This window comes from Lepus europaeus, unplaced genomic scaffold, assembly GCF_033115175.1.
Source record: "Lepus europaeus isolate LE1 unplaced genomic scaffold, mLepTim1.pri SCAFFOLD_47, whole genome shotgun sequence".
Lineage (NCBI taxonomy): Eukaryota > Metazoa > Chordata > Mammalia > Lagomorpha > Leporidae > Lepus > Lepus europaeus.
This window is the reverse complement of record NW_026909346.1, coordinates 492,610-505,957: the sequence shown is the minus strand read 5'-3', so window position 1 is coordinate 505,957 and position 13,348 is coordinate 492,610. Positions and strand designations below refer to the sequence as shown.

The 13,348-nt window shown below is 41.3% G+C and overlaps 1 protein-coding gene across 1 annotated transcript; it reads left to right on the top strand.

Moving 5' to 3' along the window:
* Positions 1-12,266: 12,266 nt before the first annotated feature.
* Positions 12,267-12,968, top strand: LOC133755432 (CCAAT/enhancer-binding protein epsilon-like). Its single transcript, XM_062185542.1, has 2 exons — positions 12,267-12,546; positions 12,628-12,968. The coding sequence occupies exons 1-2, from the start codon at positions 12,279-12,281 to the stop codon at positions 12,966-12,968; spliced, it is 609 nt and encodes a 202-aa protein (XP_062041526.1). The 5' UTR covers positions 12,267-12,278.
* Positions 12,969-13,348: the final 380 nt, after the last annotated feature.

Sequence of the window (13,348 nt, the reverse complement as noted above, 5' to 3'; positions counted from 1 at the left end):
GAAACCAGAAATATCCGGTTGTTCTTTGGTAACTAAATTCCTAGATATTGCTACAGGATCTGTGTTTGTGTATTCCTGATATTATCCATGGACTTTATTGTTTTGAATGTTTTTTATCAGAGAACATTTTCTTTTGATCTTGGAAACAGTAATTGGTTCCACATGGAGACACCAGCTCTACATATTCCTATTTTCTATTTAGAAAGCTCGAGGAACTGCGGCAAACAAACATGATATTTCTGTTTGTTGAGATGACATTTTATGCATTTGCCTAACGAAAAGACATTGCTTTTCTCCAAAACCATTTTTACTGTGATTTTCTCGGTCCATTGCATACGAAGTCCACACCAGTTTGTCCGGATATGACTGGATGAAACCAGAAATATCCGATTGTGCTTTGGCTAACTCAATCCCAGATATTGCTACCACCTCTGTGTTTGTGTTTTCTCTATATTATCAACGGACTTTATTGTTTTGAATGTTTTTTATCGGAGAACATTTTATTTTGAGCTTGGATACAGTAATTGGTTCCACATGGAGACACCAGCTCTACGTATTTGTATTGTCTAGGTAGAAAGCTAGAGGAACTACGGCAAACAAACATGATATTTCTGTTTGTATAGATGACATTTTACGCACGTGCCTAACGAAAAGACTTTGCTTTTCTCCAAAACCATTTTTACTGTGATTCTCTCGGTCCATTGCATACGAATTCAACACCAGTTTGTCCGGATATGACTGGATGAAATCGGAAATATCTTGTTTTGTTTTGGCTAACTCAATCCCAGATATTGCTACAGCCTCTGTGTTTGTGTTTTCTCTATATTATCAACGGACTTTATTGTTTTGAATGTTTTTTTATGGTAGAACATTTTATTTTGAGCTTGGATACAGTAATTGGTTCCACATGGAGACACCAGCTCTACGTATTTGTATTTTCTAGGTAGAAAGCTAGAGGAACTACGGCAAACAAACATGATATTTCTGTTTGTATAGATGACATTTTATGCACTTGCCTAACGAAAAGACTTTGCTTTTCTCCAAAACCATTTTTTCTGGGATTTTCTCGGTCCTTTGCATATGAATTCCACACCAGTTTGTCCGGATATGACTGGATGATCCCGGAAATATTCGGTTGTGTTTTGGCTAACTCAATCCCAGATATCGCTACAGCCTCTCTGTTTGTGTATTCCTGATATTATCCACGGACTTTATTGTTTTGAATGCTTTTTTTCAGGGAACATTTAACTTTGTGCTGCGAAACACTAATTGGTTCCACATGGAGACAGCATCTCTACACATTTGTATTTTCTTTTTCTTTTTTTTTTCCTTTTTTTTAACTTTTATTTAATGAATATAAATTTCCAGTGTACAGCTTATGGATTACAATGGCTTCCCCCCCCCATAACTTCCCTCCCACCCACAACCCTCCCCTCTCCCGCTCCCTCTCCCCTTCCATTTGCATCAAGATTCATTTTCAATTCTCTTTATATACAGAAGATCAATTTAGTATAAAGATTTCAACAGTTTGCATCCACATAGAAACACAAAGTGAAACATACTGTTTGAGTACTAGTTATAGCATTAAATCACAATGTACAGCACATTAAGGACAGAGATCCCACATGAGGAGCAAGTGCACAGTGGCTCCTGTTGTTGACCCAACAAATTGACACTCTAGTTTATGGCGCCAGTAACCATCCTAGGCTGTCGTCATGAGTTGCCAAGGCTATGGAAGACTTCCAAGTTTGCCAACTCTGATCATATTTAGACAGGGTCATAAAAGACAAAGTGAGGATAGTAACCAATGATCCTAAGAGTGGCATTTACCAGGTTTGAACAATTATACAGCATTAAGTGGGGAAGAGGACCATCAGTACACACATGTTGGGAGTAGAGCCATTGGTGGTAGAGTAGAGGTTCTGATTACAAAGGAATGAGGCCCAAGTGCACTAGACAGGGCCTAGAACAAAGGACAGAGTCATTATTAGAGGAGCTAAGAAAGGTGCTGTCTAAGCTACAATTAAGTTTTCTGATTGAGAGGCAAATAGAACCTGATAGAAGGGGCTTGATAATAATCTGGTGGGCTTTAGGCCTTGTAAATTCAGAGGCCCAGACCTATCTATCTCTTCACATGGGGTATATCCTAAGGGAGGTGTGAACCTCCTAGGGGAAGGCACTCTGTTGACTTTCATTACTTGGCTGGCCTGGGAGGAGAGCTGGCCAGGTAAAGGCAGGTGGGATCTCTAACAAGAAATTTACAGTTCTGCCTGCAATGTTGCTGACCCTACTTGACCATGCCCTCAGCTGCAGTGGTCACTTTGGAAGTTGGGCTGAGTGAAGGGCTTTTCAGCTTAGAGCCAATAAGATCTGTGGCTCTGACCTGGGCATCATTCGACTCCAGGGCAGGTCCATTTCCAGTGATCCAACTCTTGGCAGAGCTGCCAGGGCTCTTCACAAGCTGACTTCTGCTGAAGCCCAGGCTTACCACATTGAAAGCCACTGCAGTGGACTGGCCTGTTGGGTCTCCTTGAGGGCAGATCACTGTACAGATCAGCCATTAATAGGCCTTCCACCCATTGCTTCTGATGCCGAGCTTTCTTTTCCTCCTGGTTTGTGTTAAAGCAGACCAGAGGATGCAAGTCAAGGGAGTGCCCGTTTCCCATCTCTAATCTTCGGTGGCCTGAACTACAAGTCTATAGTCACAGGCATGTTCTGTAGTAGTTTTTCTAAGGTATACAATACCCACGAGGAAAATTATATTCTCACTTTAAAACTTTCTTTCCCTTTGGTCTGAAAGGGAGGTTTTTTCTACTTACTGTATACTTCGCTGATGGCGAAGTGAATCTAGCTATGAGATTATTATTTGAGTTCTTATTTTGGCTATGCTATTGCAGAAAAATATTAGCCATCTCTTTTATAAGGTCTAAAGATTAAATTGTGCATCCTACAGATTCCTTCATAATAGAATTAGTTTCCTACCTTGAAGAGAATAGAGAAATGAAAGAACAAGTTGGGCTTAGAATAGAGAAATGAGGGAGCAAGTCCTAGATCGCTTGCTGACAATAGCAATATCACATGAATACTTAGCAAACCGTTTCAACCATTAGATAACAACTTAAGAAAACATTTACCAGAAGGTCCAATGCCTTCTATAAATTTTAAGAATCATGTATTTGAAAACACCTCTTAAATATCTAACATGGTGTAGTTTGTTTAGCCAGTAAACTTAAGCACAACCATCTGAAATGTTTTTAGTTTCTTTCTACCAACAAGTCTAAAACATATGATACACAGATTCAGGTCCCACAAATTAAAATGTATCTTTGATTGATTTTAGCAGCTTAAATTTATGGACAATCTTATCTATAAGCATTTAAAATAAAACTCTTAATAAAATTTCCCCATGTGGACATACAATATGTACACACATATAATATAGCATAATAGACCAATATAGCAATTTTAATACTAGCTTTTAAAATCTTTAACTCTTTTTTGTAGATTGCCAATTGATTTGAATTGCTTTTTCTTTTTAGTAACCTCAGTTAACCATACTTTCTCTCAGTTGGTACTGTTAATACATTATTGGCTTCATCTGTTTACAGAGCCATCCCAAAGTACTGAATACAATAAAAGTGGCTGGAAAAAGTCCATAGGAACCTATAGGAGGACAGCTAAACACAGAACCAACAATGCTTTAGTTTTATGAGCAGCAGATCATATATAACTGTGGATGACAAAAGACTTTAAGTCGCCATGTTTAAAATTATAAACTCATCAACCTACAAGAGGCACTTGCTTACTTCACAGTATTTTTGAAAGCACCTGTAGGATTTTACAAGTATTTAACCCTTTAAGTCTCTGGGGCTTTCTCATTAAGATAACTATCATGTCTAGTAACACAAGATCATTAGACTTTTTAATTGTCAAACATTTGTATTAATAGCATTTTCCATTATAGAAACTTAAAGTCTGGTACCACATCACATCTTGACAGTACTTCTAATATACCCCAAATAGACTGATTAGTTGGTGTCTCTATAAGATGAGAGACATAGGTCCTTCGATTTTTTTCAGTTGGGCCCAAACTGGAAAAACCAAAGTACAGGATTTACTGGAAATTTTAGAGACCAGATTGTTTGAAACTTTGATTTTTTGAATGCCTGTCAAGAATGCCAAGAAGGCTCAAAATCCAAAATATCTGGTTGAAATAAGATTCCTTAAAATCATGACATAACATAGACCAAATTTGATCATTGTTACAAGGTGATTATTCAAATTTTTGAAAAAAGCACATATTTAAATAACCCATAGCTCTTAATATTTGTATTTTCTAGGGAGAAAGCTAGAGGAACTGCCGCAAACAAACATGATGTTTCTGTTTGTATAGATGACATTTTATGCACTTGCCTAACGAAAAGACTTTGCTTTTCTCCAAAAGCACATTTACTGTGATTTTCTCGGTCCATTGCATACGAATTCCACACCAGTTTGTCCGGATATGACTGGATGAAACCAGAAATATCCGGTTATGTTTTGGCTAACTCAATCCAAACTATTGTGAAAGCAACTGCGTTTGTGTTTCCTGGATATCATTGATGGACTTTATTGTTTTGAATATTTTTATCAGGGAACTTTTAATTTTGTACCATAGAAACACTAATTGGTTCATCATGAGGACACCTGCTCTACACAATCATATTTTCTAGGGAGAAAGCTGGAGGAACTGCGGCAAACAAACATGATATTTCTGTTTGTATCGATGATATTCTATCTACTTGCCTAAAGAAAAGACTTTGCTTTTCTCCAAAACCATTTTTCTGTGATTTCTCGGTACACTTCATACGAATTCCACACCAGTTTGTCTGGATATCACTGCATGAAGCTGGAAATATCTGGTTGTGTTTTGGCTAACTCAATCCCAGATATTGCTACAGCCTCTGTGTTTGTGTATTCCTGATATTATACACAGACTTTATTGTTTTCAATGTTTTTTATCAAGGAACATTTAATTTTGTGCTTGGAAACACTAATTGGTTCCACATGGAGACAGCATCTCTACATATTTGTATTTTCTAGAGAGAAAGCTAGAGGAACTGTGACAAACAAACTTGATATTTCTGTTTGTATAGATGACATTTTCTCTACTTGACTAATGAAAAGACTTTGCTTTTCTCCAAAACCATTTTTACTGTGATTTTCTCAGTCCATTCCATACGAATTTTACACCAGTTTCTCCAGAAATGACTGGATGAAACCAGAAATATCCTGTTGTGCTTTGGCTAAATAAATTCCTAGATGTTGCTACAGCCTCTGTGTTTGTGTTTTCTCTATATTATCAACGGACTTTATTGATTTGAATGTTTTTTATCAGTGAACATTTTATTTTGATCTTGGAAACACTAATTGGTTCCACATGGAGAGACCAGCTCTACACATTCGTATTTTCTAGGGAGAAAGCTAGAGGAACTGCGGCAAACACACATGATATTTCTGTTTGTATCGATGACATTTTATGCACTTGCCTAAGGAAAAGACTTTGCTTTTCTCCAAAACCAGTTTTACTGTGATTTTCTCGGTCCATTCCATAGGAATTCCACACCACTTTCTCCGGATATGACTGGATGAAACCAGAAATATCCGGTTGTGCTTTGGCTAACTAAATTCCTAGATATTGCTACAGGATCTGTGTTTGTGTATTCCTGATATTATCCATGGACTTTATTGTTTTGAATGTTTTTTATCAGTGAACATTTTATTTTGAGCTTGGATACAGTAATTGGTTCCACATGGAGACACCAGCTCTACGTATTTGTATTGTCTAGGTAGAAAGCTAGAGGAACTACGGCAAACAAACATGATATTTCTGTTTGTATAGATGACATTTTATGCACTTGCCTAACGAAAAGACTTTGCTTTTCTCCAAAACCATTTTTTCTGGGATTTTCTCGGTCCTTTGCATATGAATTCCACACCACTTTGTCCGGATATGACTGGATGATCCCGGAAATATTCGGTTGTGTTTTGGCTAACTCAATCCCAGATATTGCTACAGCCTCTCTGTTTGTGTATTCCTGATATTATCAACGGAGTTTATTGTTTTGAATGGTTTTTTTCAGGGAACATTTAACTTTGTGCTGCGAAACACTAATTGGTTCCACATGGAGACAGCAGCTCTACACATTTGTATTTTCTAGGGAGAAAGCTAGAGGAACTGCCGCAAACAAACATGATGTTTCTGTTTGTATAGATGACATTTTATGCACTTGCCTAACGAAAAGACTTTGCTTTTCTCCAAAACCATTTTTACTGTGATTTTCTCGGGCCATTGCATATGAACTCCTCACCAGTTTGCCCGGATATGACTGGATGAAACCAGAAATATCCGGTTATGTTTTGGCTAATTCAATCCAAACTATTGTGAAAGCAACTGCGTTTGTGTTTCCTGGATATCATTGATGGACTTTATTGTTTTGAATATTTTTATCAGGGAACTTTTAATTTTGTACCATAGAAACACTAATTGGTTCATCATGAGGACACCTGCTCTACACAATCATATTTTCTAGGGAGAAAGCTGGAGGAACTGCGGCAAACAAACATGATATTTCTGTTTGTATCGATGATATTCTATCTACTTGCCTAAAGAAAAGACTTTGCTTTTCTCCAAAACCATTTTTCTGTGATTTCTCGGTACACTTCATACGAATTCCACACCAGTTTGTCTGGATATCACTGCATGAAGCTGGAAATATCTGGTTGTGTTTTGGCTAACTCAATCCCAGATATTGCTACAGCCTCTGTGTTTGTGTATTCCTGATATTATACACAGACTTTATTGTTTTCAATGTTTTTTATCAAGGAACATTTAATTTTGTGCTTGGAAACACTAATTGGTTCCACATGGAGACAGCATCTCTACATATTTGTATTTTCTAGAGAGAAAGCTAGAGGAACTGTGACAAACAAACTTGATATTTCTGTTTGTATAGATGACATTTTCTCTACTTGACTAATGAAAAGACTTTGCTTTTCTCCAAAACCATTTTTACTGTGATTTTCTCAGTCCATTCCATACGAATTTTACACCAGTTTCTCCAGAAATGACTGGATGAAACCAGAAATATCCTGTTGTGCTTTGGCTAAATAAATTCCTAGATGTTGCTACAGCCTCTGTGTTTGTGTTTTCTCTATATTATCAACGGACTTTATTGATTTGAATGTTTTTTATCAGTGAACATTTTATTTTGATCTTGGAAACACTAATTGGTTCCACATGGAGAGACCAGCTCTACACATTCGTATTTTCTAGGGAGAAAGCTAGAGGAACTGCGGCAAACACACATGATATTTCTGTTTGTATCGATGACATTTTATGCACTTGCCTAAGGAAAAGACTTTGCTTTTCTCCAAAACCAGTTTTACTGTGATTTTCTCGGTCCATTCCATAGGAATTCCACACCACTTTCTCCGGATATGACTGGATGAAACCAGAAATATCCGGTTGTGCTTTGGCTAACTAAATTCCTAGATATTGCTACAGGATCTGTGTTTGTGTATTCCTGATATTATCCATGGACTTTATTGTTTTGAATGTTTTTTATCAGTGAACATTTTATTTTGAGCTTGGATACAGTAATTGGTTCCACATGGAGACACCAGCTCTACGTATTTGTATTGTCTAGGTAGAAAGCTAGAGGAACTACGGCAAACAAACATGATATTTCTGTTTGTATAGATGACATTTTATGCACTTGCCTAACGAAAAGACTTTGCTTTTCTCCAAAACCATTTTTTCTGGGATTTTCTCGGTCCTTTGCATATGAATTCCACACCACTTTGTCCGGATATGACTGGATGATCCCGGAAATATTCGGTTGTGTTTTGGCTAACTCAATCCCAGATATTGCTACAGCCTCTCTGTTTGTGTATTCCTGATATTATCAACGGAGTTTATTGTTTTGAATGGTTTTTTTCAGGGAACATTTAACTTTGTGCTGCGAAACACTAATTGGTTCCACATGGAGACAGCAGCTCTACACATTTGTATTTTCTAGGGAGAAAGCTAGAGGAACTGCCGCAAACAAACATGATGTTTCTGTTTGTATAGATTACATTTTATGCACTTGCCTAACGAAAAGACTTTGCTTTTCTCCAAAACCATTTTTACTGTGATTTTCTCGGGCCATTGCATATGAACTCCTCACCAGTTTGCCCGGATATGACTGGATGAAACCAGAAATATCCGGTTATGTTTTGGCTAATTCAATCCAAACTATTGTGAAAGCAACTGTGTTTGTGTTTCCTGGATATCATTGATGGACTTTATTGTTTTGAATATTTTTATCAGGGAACATTTAATTTTGTACCATAGAAACACTAATTGGTTCATCATGAGGACACCTGCTCTACACAATCATATTTTCTAGGGAGAAAGCTGGAGGAACTGCAGCAAACAAACATGATATTTCTGTTTGTATCGATGCTATTTTATCTACTTGCCTAATGAAATGACTTTGCTTTTCTCCAAAACCATTTTTCTGTGATTTCTCGGTACACTTCATATGAATTCCATACCAGTTTGTCTGGATATCACTGGATGAAGCTGGAAATATCTGGTTGTGTTTTGGCTAACTCAATCCCAGATATTGCTACAGCCTCTGTGTTTGTGTATTCCTGATATTATACACAGACTTTATTGTTTTCAATGTTTTTTATCAGGGAACATTTAATTTTGTGCTTGGAAACACTAATTGGTTCCACATGGAGACAGCATCTCTACATATTTGTATTTTCTAGAGAGAAAGCTAGAGGAACTGTGACAAACAAACTTGATATTTCTGTTTGTATAGATGACATTTTCTCTACTTGACTTGAGAAGATAAGGCAGGATGGGGTTAAAATGGAGTTGCTGAGCTAACTGCATATTGTTTTGCTTCTGTGCAAAATGCTTTGGCTTGCAAAATGCTGTTATGAGATAATTGAACTTTAGCTGAACTTGTGACTTGTGATAATTGTTTTAAGTTTTAAAAACCACAAAAACAGAAGTTGATCGGAAATGTACCCAATCTATGTCATGATGACCCCATATTTGTGCTTACTCAAGTACCTTGTGATCTGTACCCTGGAAAAACCCTTTACCTTGTGATGTATTTGTCATGCTGTGGTTTATCTTGTGATCTTTTGTAATGCTGTGGAGATATGCTAATGTTGTGGTTTTTAACCTTAAATACTGTGGGCAATTGAAGGTCGGGGTCGTTCTCTCTGCACTGCTTTGTAGTGTTACTGAGACGGCCCATCTGCGCAGATGTAATAAACTTTCCTCTGCCTTTGCATCGATTGGAATGGAACTCGTGCTTCTGGGGGTCTCTCTCTCTGTGGGACACTGAACTTAGGGTCCTACATTCTTGGGGGCTCGTCCGGGATTCGAGACCCCAGACCCACGCTCCATTTTCCAATCGGAGGTAAGTCTTTGCTGTTTTAAGTATTTTTGTGTGTTTTGTTGATTTTTTATTATTTTATTTTTTCCTGGGGCGCTTGACGTACCGGAGGTTTATGTTTTAGCTGTACGGGCGGCTAGGCGTCCGGGCGCTAGGCACCGAAAGAGTTGAGCCAGTAGTAGGTAAGGACAGACGTGTCCGCGACCCCTGGCTCGGGCCCTGGAGGACGCTCCAGTGGCGGTGTCTCGGGGGAGGCTGGCCAGGCAGCTCTCCCACCAGGTAAAAGTCTTCTTCCCCGGGAGAGGGCTGGTGGCAGCAGCCGCTCCCGTCGGTGGTTTCAGGTTTGTGGGGAAGTTTTGGTTTTTGGTTTCTTCTTCCCCGGGAGAGGGCTGGTGGCAGCAGCCGCTCCCGTCGGTGGTTTCAGTTTTGTGGGGAAGTTTTGGTTTCTTCTTTTCCGGGAGAGGGCTGGTGGCAGCAGCCGCTCCCGTTGGTGGTTTCAGTTTTGTCTCGGTTTGTTGTTGCACGCAGGTCTCGTCTTATTAGGGCGCGCAGGTCTTGTTCCATTGTTGTGTGCAGTGTCTTTGTGAGATTTGTGATTGTCTTTTGTGTTCTAATATACTTTCCTTATTTGCCTTTCCCCTCCAACATGGGACAGGAATTAACTGCACCTTTGAGTCTTACTTTAGGTCATTGAAGAGAGGTCCAGGAGCGGGCCCAAAACTTGTCTATAAGAGTGCAGAAGAAGAACTGGACAAGTTTCTGTGGCCAGCCTTAAACATTGGGTGGCCACGGGATGGGACTTTTAACTCTCGAATTATCTTACAGGTGAAGAGCCAGGTCTGCAGGGAAGGCAAAGAAGGGCACCTGGATCAAGTGCCCTATATCTTTGTGTGGGAGGACCTGGCACAATACCCCCCAAATTGAGTAAAACCTTTTCTTTTTTCCAACAGGGTGGTGGCGGAGCTCGATCCCGCTGCTCCCGTCACCGCCCTAAAAATGAAGCCCAGTCCTAAGTTGCCAACGGCCACCCCGACGGCGGAGTCAGACCCCAAACCCACTCCACCCCTATCCGCGATAATTTCAAAATTGCATAATTGGAACCCAACTTCTTTTCCAGACCCACAGGTTTTAACAGAGTTAGTTGAATCCCTAAACCACCAACTAACCTGGGATGATTATTGGCAGCCTTTTCAGGTCTTCCTAACCATGGAAGAAAAGCTTCTACAGGTCCTCCTAACCACGGAGAAAAGACAACAAGCTTTTGCGGAAGCTCAAGAGAGCGTTCCGGGGGACAATAATAAGCCGCGGTTGGGTCGAGATCAATGTGCTTTCTGTAAAAAAAGAGGACTTTGGTATAAAGACTGTCCACACAAAAACGACAGCCGGTAGGAAATGGCTCCGTCTCTATCGCCAGACTTTAACTAACAGGTTTTAAAGGGGCAGAGAGACGCCCTACCAATTTGGCTAAGGTATATAAAATTTATATATAAATTTAACAAAAATCTTGGTCACTGCAGTAAACGTTTTTAGCCAATGGTTGTTACCAAATTCTTTTTAAATAATTAATATTTGGCTGTATGTTTTATCTCTCACCTAATGCTGAACTGAAATGGAACTTTGTAGGAGACCAGACTCTACTGCCAGACTCTCCTGAGGAGTTTAGCTGAAGGGGTTAAAGTTATTTAGTTAAAAAAGGGAAGTTTAAAATGGGCTAAGAAAGAGGAACTAACTAGGATCCTGGCCACCACAGTTGAAAGAAAGCAAAAGTAAGGGAGAATTAGGATAGGCAGGGACCCCGGAGACCGACAAAAAGCACAAAGAAGTGCCCAAAAAGACAAGTCTGCCTAAGATCCGACTAACAACAGGAACCCAGTGGTGTATGACTGCCACACGAGACTGAACTGACTAAAGCGGCCCCTGCAAGATGGCGAGAGAAGACGGCAGCAGCGGAGTGGTAAGACCGGGCGACATCGGCCCCTCCCTCGCTGGGACACATGTGGTCTGAATAGTGCTGGGGATGCGGGCCCTGCTCAGGTTCCCGTCGATAGTGCTCCATCACCTCCTGCGGTGTCCGGGATGGGCCCACGCGATATCCCCCTAGCGCCCAGAGTTCAACGGAGATAACAGCGGGAGGCGGCCGAATGAGGTCAGTGGTCTGGGTTTCCACCTTCAACCCCCCCGAGGACTCTACTCGGCAGGCAGAGCTGATCACTATGAACCACGCACTCTGTGCAGCTAAGAAAAAGGAGTGGGTGGCAGTGCACAAGAACAGCTGGTACGCTTTCGCCACTACCCACGGGAAACTTAAAATGGACAGAGGCTTTATTGACCAAGAAAGAAGAATTGCGCCTATGTTTCCCTGATTTGGACTACCAAAGGTACTGGGGTCAGACACCGGGCTGGCTTTCGTCTCCAGGGTAAGTCAGATGGTGGCACAGGTGTTAAAGATAGAAAGTTACATTGTGTTTATAGGGCAAGCCAGAGGTGGCCAGGGTGCAGGGGGTTTAGCTAAAGAAAACTTTGTTTAGCTAGGGGAGGTTTTAACCAAGTAAATAACGGAGAACTGGCACTGGGGACTGGGTCGAGATGTCGCCGACGGCTTTTACCATGGGTGTTAGACTATATTTGTTTTCCCAATTGATCTGGTCTGGGCTGGATGCGGAGGCATGGATGCAGCGACAGGCACAGCACTATAACAAACTGGGCAGTGCTGGCTTGTGCTGCGTTCAAGCTTCTGTATATAAACTGCGTATGAAAACCCACACTCGCGGTAGATCGGTTGGGGCCAAGTATTAATTCTTTTGTAACTCCCCTACCCCGCCAGGCTTTGCTTAAATGTTCGCCTCCCGGGGCTTCGAAGGCTTCCAAGAGGAGCAGTCCCCGGCTTTGCTCTCCGACCTCTCTGCCATGGAGTCGGCACCTGACAGCAGCCCAGGGAGCTACGACCCTGGGACTGTGGCTGTGAAGGAGAAGCTCCGGGAGAAGCTCCGGGGGCCAGAGGGCAGCCGAGGTGGCAGCCGGGGCAGCTACAATCCCCTGCAGTACCAGGTGGCACACTGCGGGCAGGCGGCTGTGCACCTGCCTCCGACCTTGATGGCACCAGGCCAGCCCCTGTGTGTCCCTGAGGCCCCCTTGGCCACCACTGTGCCCCCTGTGCACCTGCTTCCAACCCTGACGGCACCAGGCCAGCCCCTGTGCGTCCCCGAGGCCCCCTTGGCCACCATCGTGCCCCCCAACAGCCCCCTCAAGGCGCCCTCCCCGGCTGACCCCTCGCAGGAGGACAAGGAGGCAGTGAACAAGGACAGCCTGGAATACCGGCTGTGGTGGGAGCACAACAATATCGCCGTGCGCAAGAGCAGGGACAGGGCCAAGCGGCGCATCCTGGAGATACAGCAGTACATGGCAGGAAATGAGCAGCTGCGCAGCCGCGTAAGGCAGCTCACGCAGGAGCTGGATATCCTGCGCAGGTGTTTGAAAGCTATTATAAATTTGTTGTCATTGGTCAGTACAGAAATTAAAAATTAAGGTCATAAAAAAAAGAGTATCATTGGTAAGAAGGGCTAAAGAGAAAAGAGCTTTTTATATAAGGAAAGGACATGGTTTGTAAATCCGGATGGCTAGTTTACTCTAGACTGAAATGAAAATGGTAAAATGTTTAAAGTAAGTCGAAGAGGGTGTGTGAAAGTCACGAAAAGTATTTGGGTCAATTCAGCTGAACAGGCACCAGGTATTAATCCAAATTTGTATGACTTCTTCAGGGATGTGTTTTCTGTTTTTGTCTCTTGTATTTTCTGTTTTTAAATTTTGATGCCTTTTTGTAACTTTGTATTCTGCGGGGCCTACTTCCCCTACCCTGCAGACTTGCTTCTGTGCTTATAGGATTGGCTGTAAGACACAGAGATGTG

Excerpts from the sequence above, each read along its gene's own strand:
- LOC133755432 (XM_062185542.1), top strand. The coding sequence starts at position 12,279 with ATGTTCGCCTCCCGGGGCTTCGAAGGCTTCCAAGAGGAGCAGTCCCCG. Across the intron at positions 12,547-12,627 it reads TCCGACCTTGATGGCACCAG|GCCAGCCCCTGTGCGTCCCC; the intron begins GCCAGCCCCTGT and ends TGACGGCACCAG.